Source organism: Anas platyrhynchos, chromosome 30 (genome assembly GCF_047663525.1).
Source record: "Anas platyrhynchos isolate ZD024472 breed Pekin duck chromosome 30, IASCAAS_PekinDuck_T2T, whole genome shotgun sequence".
NCBI lineage: Eukaryota > Metazoa > Chordata > Aves > Anseriformes > Anatidae > Anas > Anas platyrhynchos.
The window spans coordinates 2,177,322-2,191,152 of NC_092616.1; the positions used below are offsets into that span (position 1 = coordinate 2,177,322).

The following is a 13,831-nucleotide window of genomic DNA, read 5'->3' on the forward strand; positions in this document are numbered from 1 at the left end:
GCCTCCCAATACCCCTCCTCCCCCTGCGCCTGGTCCTCTGTAATGCACAAACTCAGTAGAGGAAAGTTAGGAAAGCTGAAACAGCCAATTAAAAGTAGCCAGACAGAGAGTTTCTCAAGTTTGCTGTGTGTAAAAAATGGTGATTCAAGCTAGATGTATGCTTGCTTTACAAAAGTTCACCAAGAAACATGATTCTGCAGAGTTCTATAATTACTTATTGAATTAAAAGACCTTTGTGTGCATTCTGACTCTATATAGATCTCCACACCACAGCCTGTGGAGGAGCCCCCAGTGGAGCAGATGGCTGTGGTCTAGAGGAGGCTGTGGCCCATGGAGAGCCCCTATAGGAGCAGGGGATCTGGGGGGAACTGCTGCCTATGGGGGACAACAGTCTGCTACTGACAGATGGACCCCACGGTTCGGACCCATGTTAGAGCAAATATTGAAGAGCTGCTGCCTGTGGGAAGCACACATAGGATCAGTTTGGATAGGACAGCATCCCGTGGGAGGGATCCCATGCTGGAGCAGGGGCAGATAGTGACCCTGAAGGAGTGGTGGAGATGAAGCATCATGGACTAACCACACCTCCCATTCCCTATTCCCCTGAGCTATTTGGGGGGTGTAAGGAGAAGACGATGTATGGAGGGCAAGGTGGGTTTTAGTTTGCTTGTAGCTCCTCACTATTCTAGTTTGCTGGTGATAGGCAACAAATTATATTAGTTTCCCTACGCTCATTCATTTTTGCCCATGACAATAACTGGTGACTGTGACAATACAGGGGGTTGCAGTTGGACCAAATGATCTTGGAGGTCTTTTCCAACCTTAATGATTCTATGACTCTATGATTTCATGAAGCTCAGTGGCTGATCTGATCTTACTAGGTGAACAAACCCTGAGCACCTTTCATCATATTTTCTCCCCCTTTTCCTTTGAGAAGAAGGAGTTAGAGAGAGGTTGTGGTGGAGTTGAGCTGCTTAGCAGAGTAAAACCACCATAGAAGGCAAATGGGAGGGGTTCAGCACCAGAGCTGTGGCCATCCAAGGATGGCATCTCAGCACCCAGGACATGATCTGATATCTCCCAGGGAAATCTGGCCCTGGATTTTCCATCTTTATGAGGATATGCAGAGCAGTGATTAAAGCAGCCTTTGGGCTCAGAGCAGCCCTAGCATCAGGACCCAAGAGTCCTGGCCGCCCCATTGTCCCTTAGCAAAGTGGGACCCTCAGGAAGGGCTCTCACAGCAGCCACCAGCCCTCTCCAGCCCCCCACTTCCTCCCTCCCTAAGCCCAGGACTTGCAGGTTTTGAGAGCTGACAGCAGATAGAGGAGGAGAGAAGGGTGGATATCTTTTGAATCATTTTAGTTCACTTTTTATTTTTCTTTTTTATTTTTTTTTCTCACTGCTTCAGTCTGTTAATAAATATTACCTTAATCTCCCTACAGGGTCTGCTTCCATGACTGCAATTGATGAGTCATCTCCCTGTCCCTTGTGTAAACACAGCAGCCCTTTCCAACTCCATTTTCTTTGTCTGTACCTTTCAGGAGCAGGGGTGAAAGGGTGGTGTGGTGGAGTTCAGCTGTCCATCAGTGTGAAACCACTGCAATGCTCAGACCTATTGCTGACACCAGCTTTGAAAGAAGAGGCAGGATTTCAGGCAGTGCATTGGAGAGATGCTGTTTTACTAAGCAGATGCTAAAGGAGAGTTGATGCTGACATGCAGGGAGGGAAAAACTGTGCAGAGTAAACAGAGCAGTTTAATACTTCAGGAGATGCTGGATGAATAATAAGCCTTTTTTTCTAAGTAATAAATGGAAATGAAACTAAGGATAAAGATAAAAATACCAATATTCTTAATGAAACAAGTACCAGGCATTCAAATTATATCCAGGAAGTCATTTGTGGAGAAAGAGGGGAAGTTTATCACCATTCAGAAATATCCATGATATTCCTTTCCTAATAGCACCCTTGAGCTCCTTGTTTCTCATGCTGTAAATGAGGGGATTGAATGTTGGGGGCACCACCGAGTACAGAACTGCCACCAAAAGATCCAGGGTTGGGGAGGAGATAGAAGGGGGCTTCAGATAGGCAAAAAAGCCAGAGATGACAAAGAGGGAGACCACAAACAGGTGAGGGAGGCACGTGGAGAAGGCTTTGAGCTGACCCTGCCTAGAGGGCATCCTCAGCACAGCCCTGAAGATCCACACATAGGAAAAAAGAATGAAAACAAAACAGCCAAATGCTAAACAGATAGCAAACATAAGTACCCAAATTTCCCTGAGGTAGGAGTGTGAGCAGGAGAGTTTGAGGATCTGGGGGATTTCACAGAAGAATTGGTCCAAGGCATTGCCTTGGCAGAGGGGCAGGGAAAATGTATTGGCAGTGTGCAGCAGAGCATGGAGAACCCCACTGCCCCAGGCAGCTGCTGCCATCTGGGCACAAGCTCTGCTGCCCAAGAGGCTCCCGTAGTGCAGGGGCTTGCAGATGGCAATGTAGCGGTCATAGGACATGATGGTGAGAACAGAAAGCTCTGTTGAAAACAAGACGACAATGAGAAAGACCTGTATAACACATCCTTCATAGGAGATGGCCCTGGAGTCCCAGAGGGAATTGGCCATGGCTTTGGGGACAGTGGTGGAGATGCAGCCCAGGTCAAGGAGGGCAAGGTTGAGGAGGAAGAAGTACATGGGGGTGTGGAGGCGGTGGTCGCAGGCTACAGTGGTGAGGATGAGGCCGTTGCCCAGGAGGGCAGCCAGGTAGATGCCCAGGAAGAGTGCGAAGTGCAGGAGCTGCAGCTCCCGTGTGTCTGCAAATGGCAGGAGGAGGAACTTGGTGATGGAGCTGCTGTTGGACATCTGATGCCTCTTGGCCTTGGGGCCTGTCCAAAGAGAAAAGCACATGGAAAACTTTGGGCAGACTGTTCAACATCCTACAGCAGGATAACTCCAGGAAAACCTCTGCTGGATGTTCATAAACCACAGTGACCTGAACAGAGACAGATTATTTCCCAGCACTAGGCTGGGACCAGAGCCATTTTGGCTAGAATAGCTTGGGCACTCTGCTCCCAGGGATGCACATCCAGAGCAGGACTCAGTATTCTGGTGTTTGAGCTCTATCTTTAAACCCACTCCCCAGGGAATCTGAGGGGAACAGCAAGGGCAGGATGGATGGGAGGGGAAACAGAAAAATGGCCCAGGGTTCCTAGTGAGGGAGGCAGGAAATGGAGTGAGACATCGGTACTTGGGAGGGTGTTCTTTGTTCTGAGGGTCCTGCTGCCAAGGGGACAACAAAGCATGAGATCCCATAGCTGTGGGGGCAGAGGCTTTGCTGGATGGCAGTCAAGGCAATGGAAAACATCAGCAGTGCTGGGATGGCACTGAGGTGCCCAAATTACCCTGCCATGTAGTTTCTGGGAACAGCTCCCTGTCATTCCCTGCCCATGGCTCTGCTGCCTGCAGCTGTCCCTGCCTGCAGCTGGGTCTCTGTCCCCACGCCTCCTGCCTGCAGCTCACAGCCCCCACCCCATCAGAGCTGGGTGCCCAGCTCTGCCCTGCAGACACCTCCTGGCAGCAGGGCTCTGCCCAGGGGCAGCTCGCTGGGGACATGTCCTAGAGCCCAGGTCACACAGACCCTGCTGACACTGCACATGTGGTGGTGGAGCTTTCTATGGGCTGAGGGGAAGGAAAAGATCCTTGTAACCTCTCAGCCATCATGGAGTCTTAGGCACTTCCTGGAATTAACAGCAAATATTTCTATTACAACTGAGGCAAGTAGAGAAGATTAGAAGTTCAGGAGGCTCAGAAAAGCTGTGACTGAAGCTGAAATCCCCTACTTTATCCCGGCTCTCGCAAAGACCCTTCAGATACACGCTGGTTGCTGTGTAGCTGTGAGCAGGCTGCCCCAGGCAGCAGCCTCCCACCAGCAGCAGGACCCTGCCCTGCCAGGGGGGGCTCCTTCCACCCACAGCTTCTCCCCGCAGCACCCTGGGCAGCTCCCCGGGCAGGCTGAGTGCTGAGCCTGGCAGGCGGCAGAGGCCCTGCCCCGGCACACAGCCCCTAGGGCACAGCAGGGACCCTGCTCTGCACTGATATAGTATAAACTCACTTTAGGATAGAATAAAACTTGTGGTTAAAAGTTAGCAAGGACAAAGTAAACGACATCTTGTTATCTGTAGACCTTCTGTTATGTTTAAGCATCTTGTTATTTGAAAACATCCCAGTATCTGTTAACCGTTAGACAGGCTGAGACTTCAGATAACTTGAGTCAATTGTCTTGTCCTGTTAACTGAGACTTCCTGTTATCTGCCGACCCTCAGTTAAACTGAAAGCCAACTCAGCATTTTTTTACAGCTTGGAAAACAACTGATTAAGCAAAGGTGAAAAGTGCATTACGAGGAAGACCTACAGCCTTCTTCCCAAAGACCACTGCCCACATCCTGGAGAACCCGGCCCACAATTCTTGGAAGACTTTTGCGCAAGTGTGAGGACTGACAAGCTAATTAGCGTACGAAGAGAGGGTAGGTGGGGTTAGGTAATGACTATGTATGGATGCTAATTGAATATTCATTGTTTCACTGTATAAATATGAGATATTTTGTCACTTCGAACATGCACGATAGGCGGAAGGATCCCCCGTGCATCCAGCGCTGCAATAAAGAATATACCACTTAAAGAAATTTTGGCTTTGATCTTTAAATCAGCACCACAGCCCTGGGCACCCCTGCCTGCACCCCCGGCTTCACAGCCTGCCTCCAGGAACTGCGGCTGCATTGCCCTCCAGCCAGACACTTACCGGCTGCAGGGCTGGGAAGTCTTCTCCCGCAGGGAGCTCTGGGCATGCTGCCACTTCTGCCTGCCTTTAAGCACTGTGTCTCTGCAGGCAGTGCCCCCAGGCCTGCTGCGCTGTGCAGAGGAGCTGCTCCTGGGCAGAGCTGTCTCTCTGCAGCGCTGCCCACTTGCCAGGAGCTCCCCTTGGGCCCAGGAGCCCGGCCCAGCTCAGCAGCAGAGGCCCAGCCCAAGGCCTCCCTTGCTCTGCCCCCCACCAGGCTCCCTGCACATGGCCCTGGGGCTCCAGGGCTCACAGCTCCTAGAAGGCAGCAGGGTCTCTCCTGGGGAACACACTTGCAAGCAGACAAAGCAAACACTGACTGGCCCTCTCTAAACAGTGTGCTGACTGATTCCTGCAGCAGGAATTGCCCTACCTGGGTGCAGGGCTAAGGGACATGCCAAAGTTCCTCTCTGTTGTACAACTTATTCATCAGTGAAGTGGATGATGTAACAGAGTGCACCTTCAGCAGCTTTGCTGATGACACAAAGCTGGGAGGAGTGGCTGATATCCCAGAGGGCTGTGCTGTCATTCAGAGGGATCTTGACAGGCTGGAGAGACAGGCTGAGAGGAACCCCATGAAGTTTAGCAAGGGCAAGTGCAGGGTCCTATCTCCTTCCTAGGGAGGAAAACCCCCAGCACCAGTACAGGCTGGGAATGACCTGCTGGAGATCAGCTCTGCAAAGAAGAACCTTTAAGTCTGGGAGGACAGCAGGCTGAGCACGAGTCAGCAGTGTGTCTTGTGGCCAAGAAGGCCAACAGGATTCTGGGGTGCATTTGGAAGAGTGTTGCCAGCAGGTCAATGGAGGTGGTCCTCCCCCTCTACTCAGCCTGTACTGGTACTTGGCGTTATTCCTCGCTAGGAAGGAGACACCACCTTTTCTTTGTGGTATCAAATGCATGAGATACCTGACAGGGTCAGAAAAGTGGCCATTTAGTTGCAGAATAAGTAATAGGGCTGAGTTCTCCTAAAATGGTGCTTGTTGTTTGACAGAGCGGCACACTGCAACAGTCATGGTGACAGCCTGGCAGCCTTGTACCTGGGTATGACTGTGAGGTCAGTCCAACAGGATGAAGGCTTTTTTCCTCATCCTTTATGCCAAGAGAGGGGGTTTTGCCTCTTGGCAGAAGCTATCACTGCCACATGTCACCTGGGCAACCTCTGTGATTGGCATCCGCACTTGGGGACAGAGATACGCAAAGCCCCGGTTCCACTGGCATTCATTCTAAGCTGAGCAACCCAAGGCCTTCACCAGAGATGGTCACCGGGGAAGGCACTTTCTGGACTCCTTGCAACAGGTTGCATTAATTCTGCTATAGCTTATGTCAATTGTGAGTGCCTGGAGTGTTTTGGACTCTTCTAGAGGTGAATTTAGAGTACAGGAATGCTCTATACAAACACAAAAGAGCTTTGATCTATTAGCTTGCGCTCAGTGACTTCTGTCCTAGAGGTTATTGAATGAAAGCCTGGAATATCTGGGGTGCATCCTTGTCCTACAGACACTCACACACTGGCTGGTAATGACTTGGTTACTGAAAATACAGTCTGGCAGGGGACTTCTACTTCCCAGATGTCTGCTTGAAATACAACGCAGCAGAGAGGAAACAGTCTAGGAGGTCTTTGGAGTGGGTGGAAGATAACTTCCTGACACAGCTGGTCAGTGAGGCAACCAGGGAAGGTGCCCTGCTGGACCTTTTGCTTCTGAACAGAGAAGGACTTGAGGGGAATATGAAAGTTGAAGGGCAAATCTTGGGCATAGCGATCATGAATTAATAGAGTTTTTAATTCTTGGAGAGGTAAGAAGAGGGGTTAGAAGAATTGCCACCCTGGAATTCCAAAGGGCTGACTTTGGCCTGTTAAGGAGCCGGCTTGGCAGAGTCCCTCGGGAGGCAGTCCAGAAGGGCAAAGGAGTCCAGGAAGGCTGGGCACTCTTCAAGAACGAAATCCTAATGACACAGGAAAAGGTCATCCCCATGTGCTGAAAGATGAGCCAGCAGAGAAGGTCAACGTGGCTGAACAGAGCTTTGGCTAGAGCTGAGGAAGAAAAAGAGAGTTTATGACCTTTGGAAGAAGGAGCAGGACACTCAGGAGGATTAACTACAAAGATGTTGTTAGGTTGTGCAGGGAGAAAAGTAGAAGGGCCAAAGCCCAACTGGAACTCAGTCTGGCTACTGCCATAAAGGAGAATGAAAAATGTTTTTATAAATGCCTTAGGAACAAAAGGAGGACTAAGGCTATTCTCCATCCATAATCAATGCAAGGATATCGAAGGAGCTAGCAGAAGTACTTACCAAGACATTTTCTGTAATTTATCAGCAGGCCTGGCTGTCAGGGGAGGTCCCAGTCAACTGTCAGCTAGCAAATGTGATGCCCATCTACAGGAAAGGCCAGAAGGAAGACCCAGGGAACTACAGGCCTGTCAGTCTTATATTGGTGCCAGGGAAGGTTATGGTGCAGATTATCTTGAGTGCCATCATACGACACATACAGGATAACCAGGTGATCAGGCCCAGTCAGCATGGCATGAAAGGCAGGTCTTGCTTAACAAACCTGTTCTATGGAAAGGTGATGCACTTAGTGGATGAGGGAGAGGCCGTGGATGTTTTCTACCTAAGGTTTAGTAAAGGTTTTGACTCTGTTTCCCAGAGTTAAATCCAATTGGCAGCAGGTCACAAGTGGAGTCCCCCAGGACTCAGTACCGGGGCCAGCAACAGGACAAGAGGAAATGGCCTCAAGTTGCACCAGAGGAAATTTAGGTTGGATATTGGGAAAAATGTTTTCCCTGAAAGGGTTGTGATGCACTGGAACAGGCTGTCCAGGGATGTGGTGGAGTGGTCATCCCTGGAGGTGTTCACAAGACGTGTAGATGTGGTGCTTAGGGACATGGTTTAGTGGTAGATGTGGCACTGTTAGGTAAATGGTTGAACTTGATGATTTGAGAGATCTTTTCCAATCTACATTATTCTATGTCTCTATGGTTCTATGAGTCTAACATAAGTCACAATCATTGGAAGGCAGCCACTGCAGTCTGGGAATTCAAGACTATGGCCTGGACAAGTCTGTAGGTTCTGCAAGGGATTCCTGTGGGCTGGCACCACACGTCCTGGAAGACTTGCCAGTGGATTCCTGGAGTTCACTACACTTGAAATTGCCACTGAAACCCAAAAATATTCATGTTTGTCCATGTGTGATAAACTCAGGCAGAAAGACTCAAGAATAGGCGACTTTAAGTGGCTGTGGCAGAGCCCAGCAGCTTGTCCCAGTCTGGGAATATGTTACATTCCAACTAGGGAAATTAAAAGGGATTAGTGTAAACAGACCCATCAGGTCAATCTGCACAGTAAGGGAAAGTAATAGTTATTGTGTGGTGCATTCGGGCATCAGGAGACTCAAGCAGATGTAATCCAGTTCATCCGTGAGCTAAGACAAACACCGTGAGCAGAGCAAAGGACATGGAGTGGTGCCCTCCCATGAAGGAGGATGCAGAATGCAGCTGTAAGAGGCGTCTTGCTTGTGCCACAACCAACTCAGGTTCAGCTGAAGTGAAAGCCCCAGCCCAGGACAATGGAGTGAAGGTCCCTGGGCACAACTGCAGAAAGACTTTGCAAGACCTCTGCCAGTGACAGCTCAAAGCACCAAATGCATCTTGGTGGTAGTAGGTCCTTTTGGCACATGGGCAGAAGTCCTCCCTGAAATTGTCCTGCACATCAGAAAGCTCCCTGGGCAGCAATGACATCACTGCAGAGGGGATGGCGAGGGGCTGGCAGAGCCCCATCGAGGGGCTGGCTGGGGGTCCCCTCTGCTACAGCCACCTGACGGCGCGGGGCAGGCAGGAGGGCAGGCAGGGCTTGTGGCCGCCTTGCTCAGGACGAGCCCTGGGCAAGCTGGGTGAGAAATCTGAGCCTTAGCTCCAGCAGCAACTCTTCTCTTTGCTCTTGACTTCTCTTGGTAACACCACTTCCAGGTGAGCTCTGCCCTTGCTAAAACCATCCCTCCATCTGCGCCATAAATTTCTGATTTGGAGCCTGTCCTTGCTGAGACCCCCTGCCAGCTCCTTTGTGGCTCCTTTCAGTGCCCTGTCCCTGCAGCGTCCCAGCCGCACTGCCCCACACATGGTCCCACAGCCATGCTGCCAGGGCACCTCACATGGTAATGCACATTCAGTGCTGCTGGGAGGAGCTCCCCCCATTACAATCCCAAAGGCACCCCCATGGTCCCTTCCCACCATGGCCCTCCTGCCTTTGCAACCTCCTCCATCCCATGGCCCCTGCCCTGACCCAGTCACGTCCCATGGGGGCCTCTGCAGACAGCCCTGCTCCAGGTCTGCAGGGCTCTGGGCCAGGACCAAGACCGACACGGTTGGCCATTCCCCTGACACAGGTCCTGAGTGCCAGCTCTTGACCTCCCTGCCCCCTGCCCACCTCCCTGCCCTCTGCTCACCTCCCTGCCTTTTGCCCAGCCCAGTGGCACTGGCCCCATGGCAGTGCCCACTGTAGGTTGCTGCACGGCTCTGGGCACTGCCACCACAGCCGCAGCCCCTCTGAAGACCACAGCAGCTCCTGGGGCACAGAGGGCTCAGCCCCACAGATGCGGACATCCATGGCACAAGCGTACAGAGGTCAGTGTCCCCTGATGTGCCCCCTCCTCTCTTCTGCAGCAGATCCTCAGAGGCCTGCAGCCCCTCCGTGCCATCCCTGGAGGTCCTCAAGCATCTCCCACTGCCCCAGGGCCAGGGCAGCCTGACCCGAGCTGCTGCAGCCAGAAAGGTGTTTGCTATTGCCATTACTTCCTGATCAGCTGAGAGTGGGTCTCAGACAAAGAAGTTGTTTTGGTTTCATTTATTTTGTTTAAATACACAAAGACTCTGGCTTCTTATTTATGCAAAGCCTCAGGGTCACACAAGATATGCATCAGGCTGGATGCGGCTCCGTGCAGCCTGCTTTAGTGCTTGGCAACCCTGCCCAGAACAGAGGGGCTGAAATTACATGACCTTTAGGGTCCTTTTCTTGGTTCTCTTACATGTTGGTAATTGAGTACAACAGGATGAAAAACAGCATTTCTTTGTGGAAAACATTATCACACGGGGAAATAGAAAAACAAAACCAAACAAATCCCTCCAGAAGTTAAGACAGACTTTCCATGTCTTTACATAAACAGTAATTCATCTGAAGAAGCAAAGAAGCAGTTTATAGCTGCGGAAAGGCACAATGAGTTTCCTCAGCATATCCTGAAAAGCATATCCTGGGGCTGCAAGGAAACCTGCTGGGAAACAGCCTGAAGGAATCTCTTGGCTTCCCTCCCTCACCTGGGCAGACACACTTCTTGACAGCAATAGTTTTTTCCTGTTGGAAATTAGCCTTCAGAATAAGAATCACCTCTCCTTATCCGTCATTATGCAGGACACCAATTTATGGACAGGGATGGAATCTCGTCTATCCCTGCAGAGGGAAGCCATTCAGATGAGTCAACTGAAGCATCTCATCCTGCATTTCTAGTCCTGGGGTAGTTGGGTGCTCATATTCCCCCTGGCATTCCGCATTCCCATAGGGGCTGGATTCCTCTGGCCTCCCTTAAGGTGTCCTCAACATAGGCACCTGAATGTGAGATATCTCACTAATGCTGATAACTGAGCCATACAGCTAATTAGTGGAAATAGAGGACAGGAAAGAGCTGCTCAGATCCTCCTGTGGCCATCTGCCATCCACAGCAGCAGGTCTCTGCTGCGAAGGAAAGCCTCTTCATGCCCAGGCTCTTGGCACAAGGTCTGGGACAAGCCTGAGTTTGGCCCTTGTGCCACAGCTGAGGTGCTGCAGCCCAGATGTGCCCCAATGCCCTCAGCCTGGGGCACAGGCAGGAGGAGCTGGATCCCTGCCTGCTGTCACAGGGCTGGGACATTGATGGAAGAGCTGCTGAGGTGTGGGGGGACAGGTCCCTCAGCTTGGGGTGCTGTGCTGGATGGGTGCAGATCCTTCAGAAGAGACAAGCAGGGATGATCAACAGGGAAGACATTTGCCATTCCCTCGTGTACGACCTCTGCCTCCTGGATGGCAGACCGGGGGATGGCGCTGAGGCCTTTTCAAATCTCAGAGACCCATGTGGTATCTGGGAAGGAAGGCCCTGGCATGCGCTGCAATTCCTCCATGTAAGACCTACTACTTCTCCAAGTGAGCGACATGCAGTGAGGAGGAATTCAGGTATACTGAGGGGCTGCTGCATCCCAGGTGCCTTTGCTCCCATCATTTGAAAAAATCCCAGCCCCAGAAGAAGCCTCAAATCCCACCTTCCTGGAAGGAATCCCAACAACAGAGGCGTGTTGGTGCAAGAACACAGCAGTGACTTCTCCAGCTCTCCACTTCCTTTATTCCATGGGCTTGGTCACCATTTGGAGATGTCCCTTGTGGATTTGTCAGGAACTGCTGGAAAAGAACTGGGCAGAAGGGAGGTGACAGTTTCTCAGGACAAGAAGGGAAATCTCTCATCACTCTCCTGACCTGTGCCATCTCCATGCTGCTGACCTGACAGGCCTTCAAATGACACGGGCTGATGTCACAGGGGGTGCTCTGCATCACCAGGATATCATCGCTGGAGCAGCGGCAGCGCCGGCACTTCCCTGCAAGGCCTGGTCCCTGCTGGGCACTGCTTGGGTGCTCCCCAGCGCTGTCCTTCTGTGGCCAGGAGTGGGGGCAGCAGGCAGCAAGCTTGCACTGGGCGACCCTCGCTGACGGGCGGAGGAGCAGGGGCACCTTGCAGAGGAGCTGTGGTTGAGGAGCCAGGGCAGGCATCCCTTGTCCTGAGCTTAGGGACAGCAGCAAGCGAGATGGAGGGCTGCTGGAGGGTGACCATTGCCTCTGGCCTGACTTTCCTGTTCCCAGTGCGCCTGCATCTCTCCTACAAAGGTCACCATGTCAAGAGCCCCTTCACAAGGGGTGGCCCAGTGGCTGTCAGCTGTCCAAAGCTGCAGGTCCTGGGCTGGGGAGTTGTGGTGGTGCTGGACAGAGCTGGTGGCTGCTGCGAGAGACCTGCTGAGAGTCCCGCTGGGCTCAGGGGACAATGTGGCAGCCAGGACTCCTGGGTTCTGATGTTAGGACTGTCCTGCAGCTCCCACAGGCCTCTCAGGACTGTTCCAGAAATACCTGAGTTGGAAATCAAGACTTCCTCTTCTACTGCTCTCCTTCAGAGGAACCTCTCTTCTTTCCCTGCTGTGCAGCCAGGCTGACAGAGCATGTCCTCCAGGGCAAGTCCCTGGTGCTGAACCCTTCCCATATTGGTACTGTGGTGGTTTTACCCGGCTATGCAGGTGAACTCCATGGCAAGTGCTCTTAAACTTCTCCACCTACAAGGAAAAGGGGGAGAAAATATGATGAAAAGAGCTCAAGGGTTTAGGTAGAACAGGAGGTCACCCACCAAATACCATCATGGGCACCAATTATCATTACAGGCAAGACAGACTTAGCATAGGCAGATTAATATAATTTATTGCCTATCACCAGTGGACTACAACCTTGAGGAACTACAAGCAAACTAAAAACACAATTCCCCCTATCCACACTCTTATATCTCCTTCCCCTGTATGGTGCAGGGCAATGGGGATTGCAGTCAGTCTATGACACTTTTTTCCACTGCTCCTTGACAGTCAACCTCTGCCTCTGCATCCCTCTCATGGGATGCCCTCCTTCCTGAATGGATCCGGCATGGGGCCCAAAGGATTGAGATAATGACAGATATGACTGGGTTGTGTTAAAAACAACAAACAAACAAACAAACAAACAAACAAAAAACAACAACAACAACAACAACAACAAAAACTGTTACAAGCATTACATCACCTTCATAGTTGCTGACCACAATGTATATTTTATTTATTTATTTATTTTTAACCTCAGTGTAGTAGTTGTGTTTGGCCTCAAAACTGTGTTGGATAGCACATTACATACTGTGTGTGTTCCCTGTTGTGCTGTTTATACTTTGTGGGGGCTGGTTTATGGTTATTAGTTTACTGACTAACACTGCCTTATGTTATGATAAAAGAACTGGTCATGAGATTAATCTGGTAGTTGTACTCAGCATTGCTGTCACCTTCATGCTCGTGGAACCTTCTCTCAGATACTATTCATAATTAACAGTCTCTATCTTTTCTCCTCGGGGAGCCAATGAATTGGAGGGATGAGGGGGGAAACTTCCCCACTTCTTCCCTTTCCCTTTCTCTTTACCTGCCCCTTTCTCCTCCAGGCTAGCTACAATAGCTCTTTGAAACTTTAAATATCCTTTGGATGTTCAAACCAGTCTGTTCCTATTGGTATGTCTCCTGAATGCATTTCAGGTTTTGTTTAAGGTTAGGGAAAACTATTTCAGAATGCCACACAAAGATGTGCAGGATAGCTGTGAGTGGCAGGGAGTGTGAGAGGATATGGGCAGGCACCTAGAACTGTGGGCACCTCCAATGCTTTGTTATTTCATCCATGAACAAGTGCAGAAACCTAAAAAAATGGCAGAATGCTTGCAAAAGGAGTGTCATCACCCTGGCAGTTCCAAAGAGACAAATCAGTGCAATGTGCTGGGGCTTGGCCCTGTGCTTACTGAGTTGCAATCTACACAACTCCAATCCCTGCAAATGGAGCAGAGAACCAGACTGTGCCTGTATCAGTCGTAGGTATACATGAGAAGGAACAAGAGAGATAAAGTCAGCTTGTTTCACAAGGAAACAAGGCAACTTCCTGTGTGAAGCCAGGAGTTGGACTCAATGATCCTTGTGCGTACGGGTGATCCTTGTGAGTACAGGTGAACTTCAGAATTTTCTCTCTTGTGATGAATATACATCCTGAAAATTACATTTCTTCATAATAGTTATTGCACTTTGTGTGTGATGTTTTATGGAAAGAACTGAACCATTCGAAGTTATGAGTAGTTACTCTATTACTTAAGTATTAAAAAAATTACTGGGTATTCAGGCAGAGCTTTGCATTCTGAACATAAGCAACCAGGACATGCAAGACACCAGAGCCCTTTGGA

General features: G+C 50.5%; 1 protein-coding gene across 1 annotated transcript; it reads right to left on the minus strand.

Annotated features, from left to right (window-relative positions):
* Positions 1-1,892: 1,892 nt before the first annotated feature.
* Positions 1,893-2,852, minus strand: LOC139999952 (olfactory receptor 14C36-like). The gene has a single exon (XM_072029622.1). The coding sequence runs from the start codon at positions 2,850-2,852 to the stop codon at positions 1,893-1,895; it is 960 nt and encodes a 319-aa protein (XP_071885723.1).
* Between the last annotated feature and the right edge of the window lie 10,979 nt (positions 2,853-13,831).

Excerpts from the sequence above, each read along its gene's own strand:
- LOC139999952 (XM_072029622.1), bottom strand. The coding sequence starts at position 2,852 with ATGTCCAACAGCAGCTCCATCACCAAGTTCCTCCTCCTGCCATTTGCA.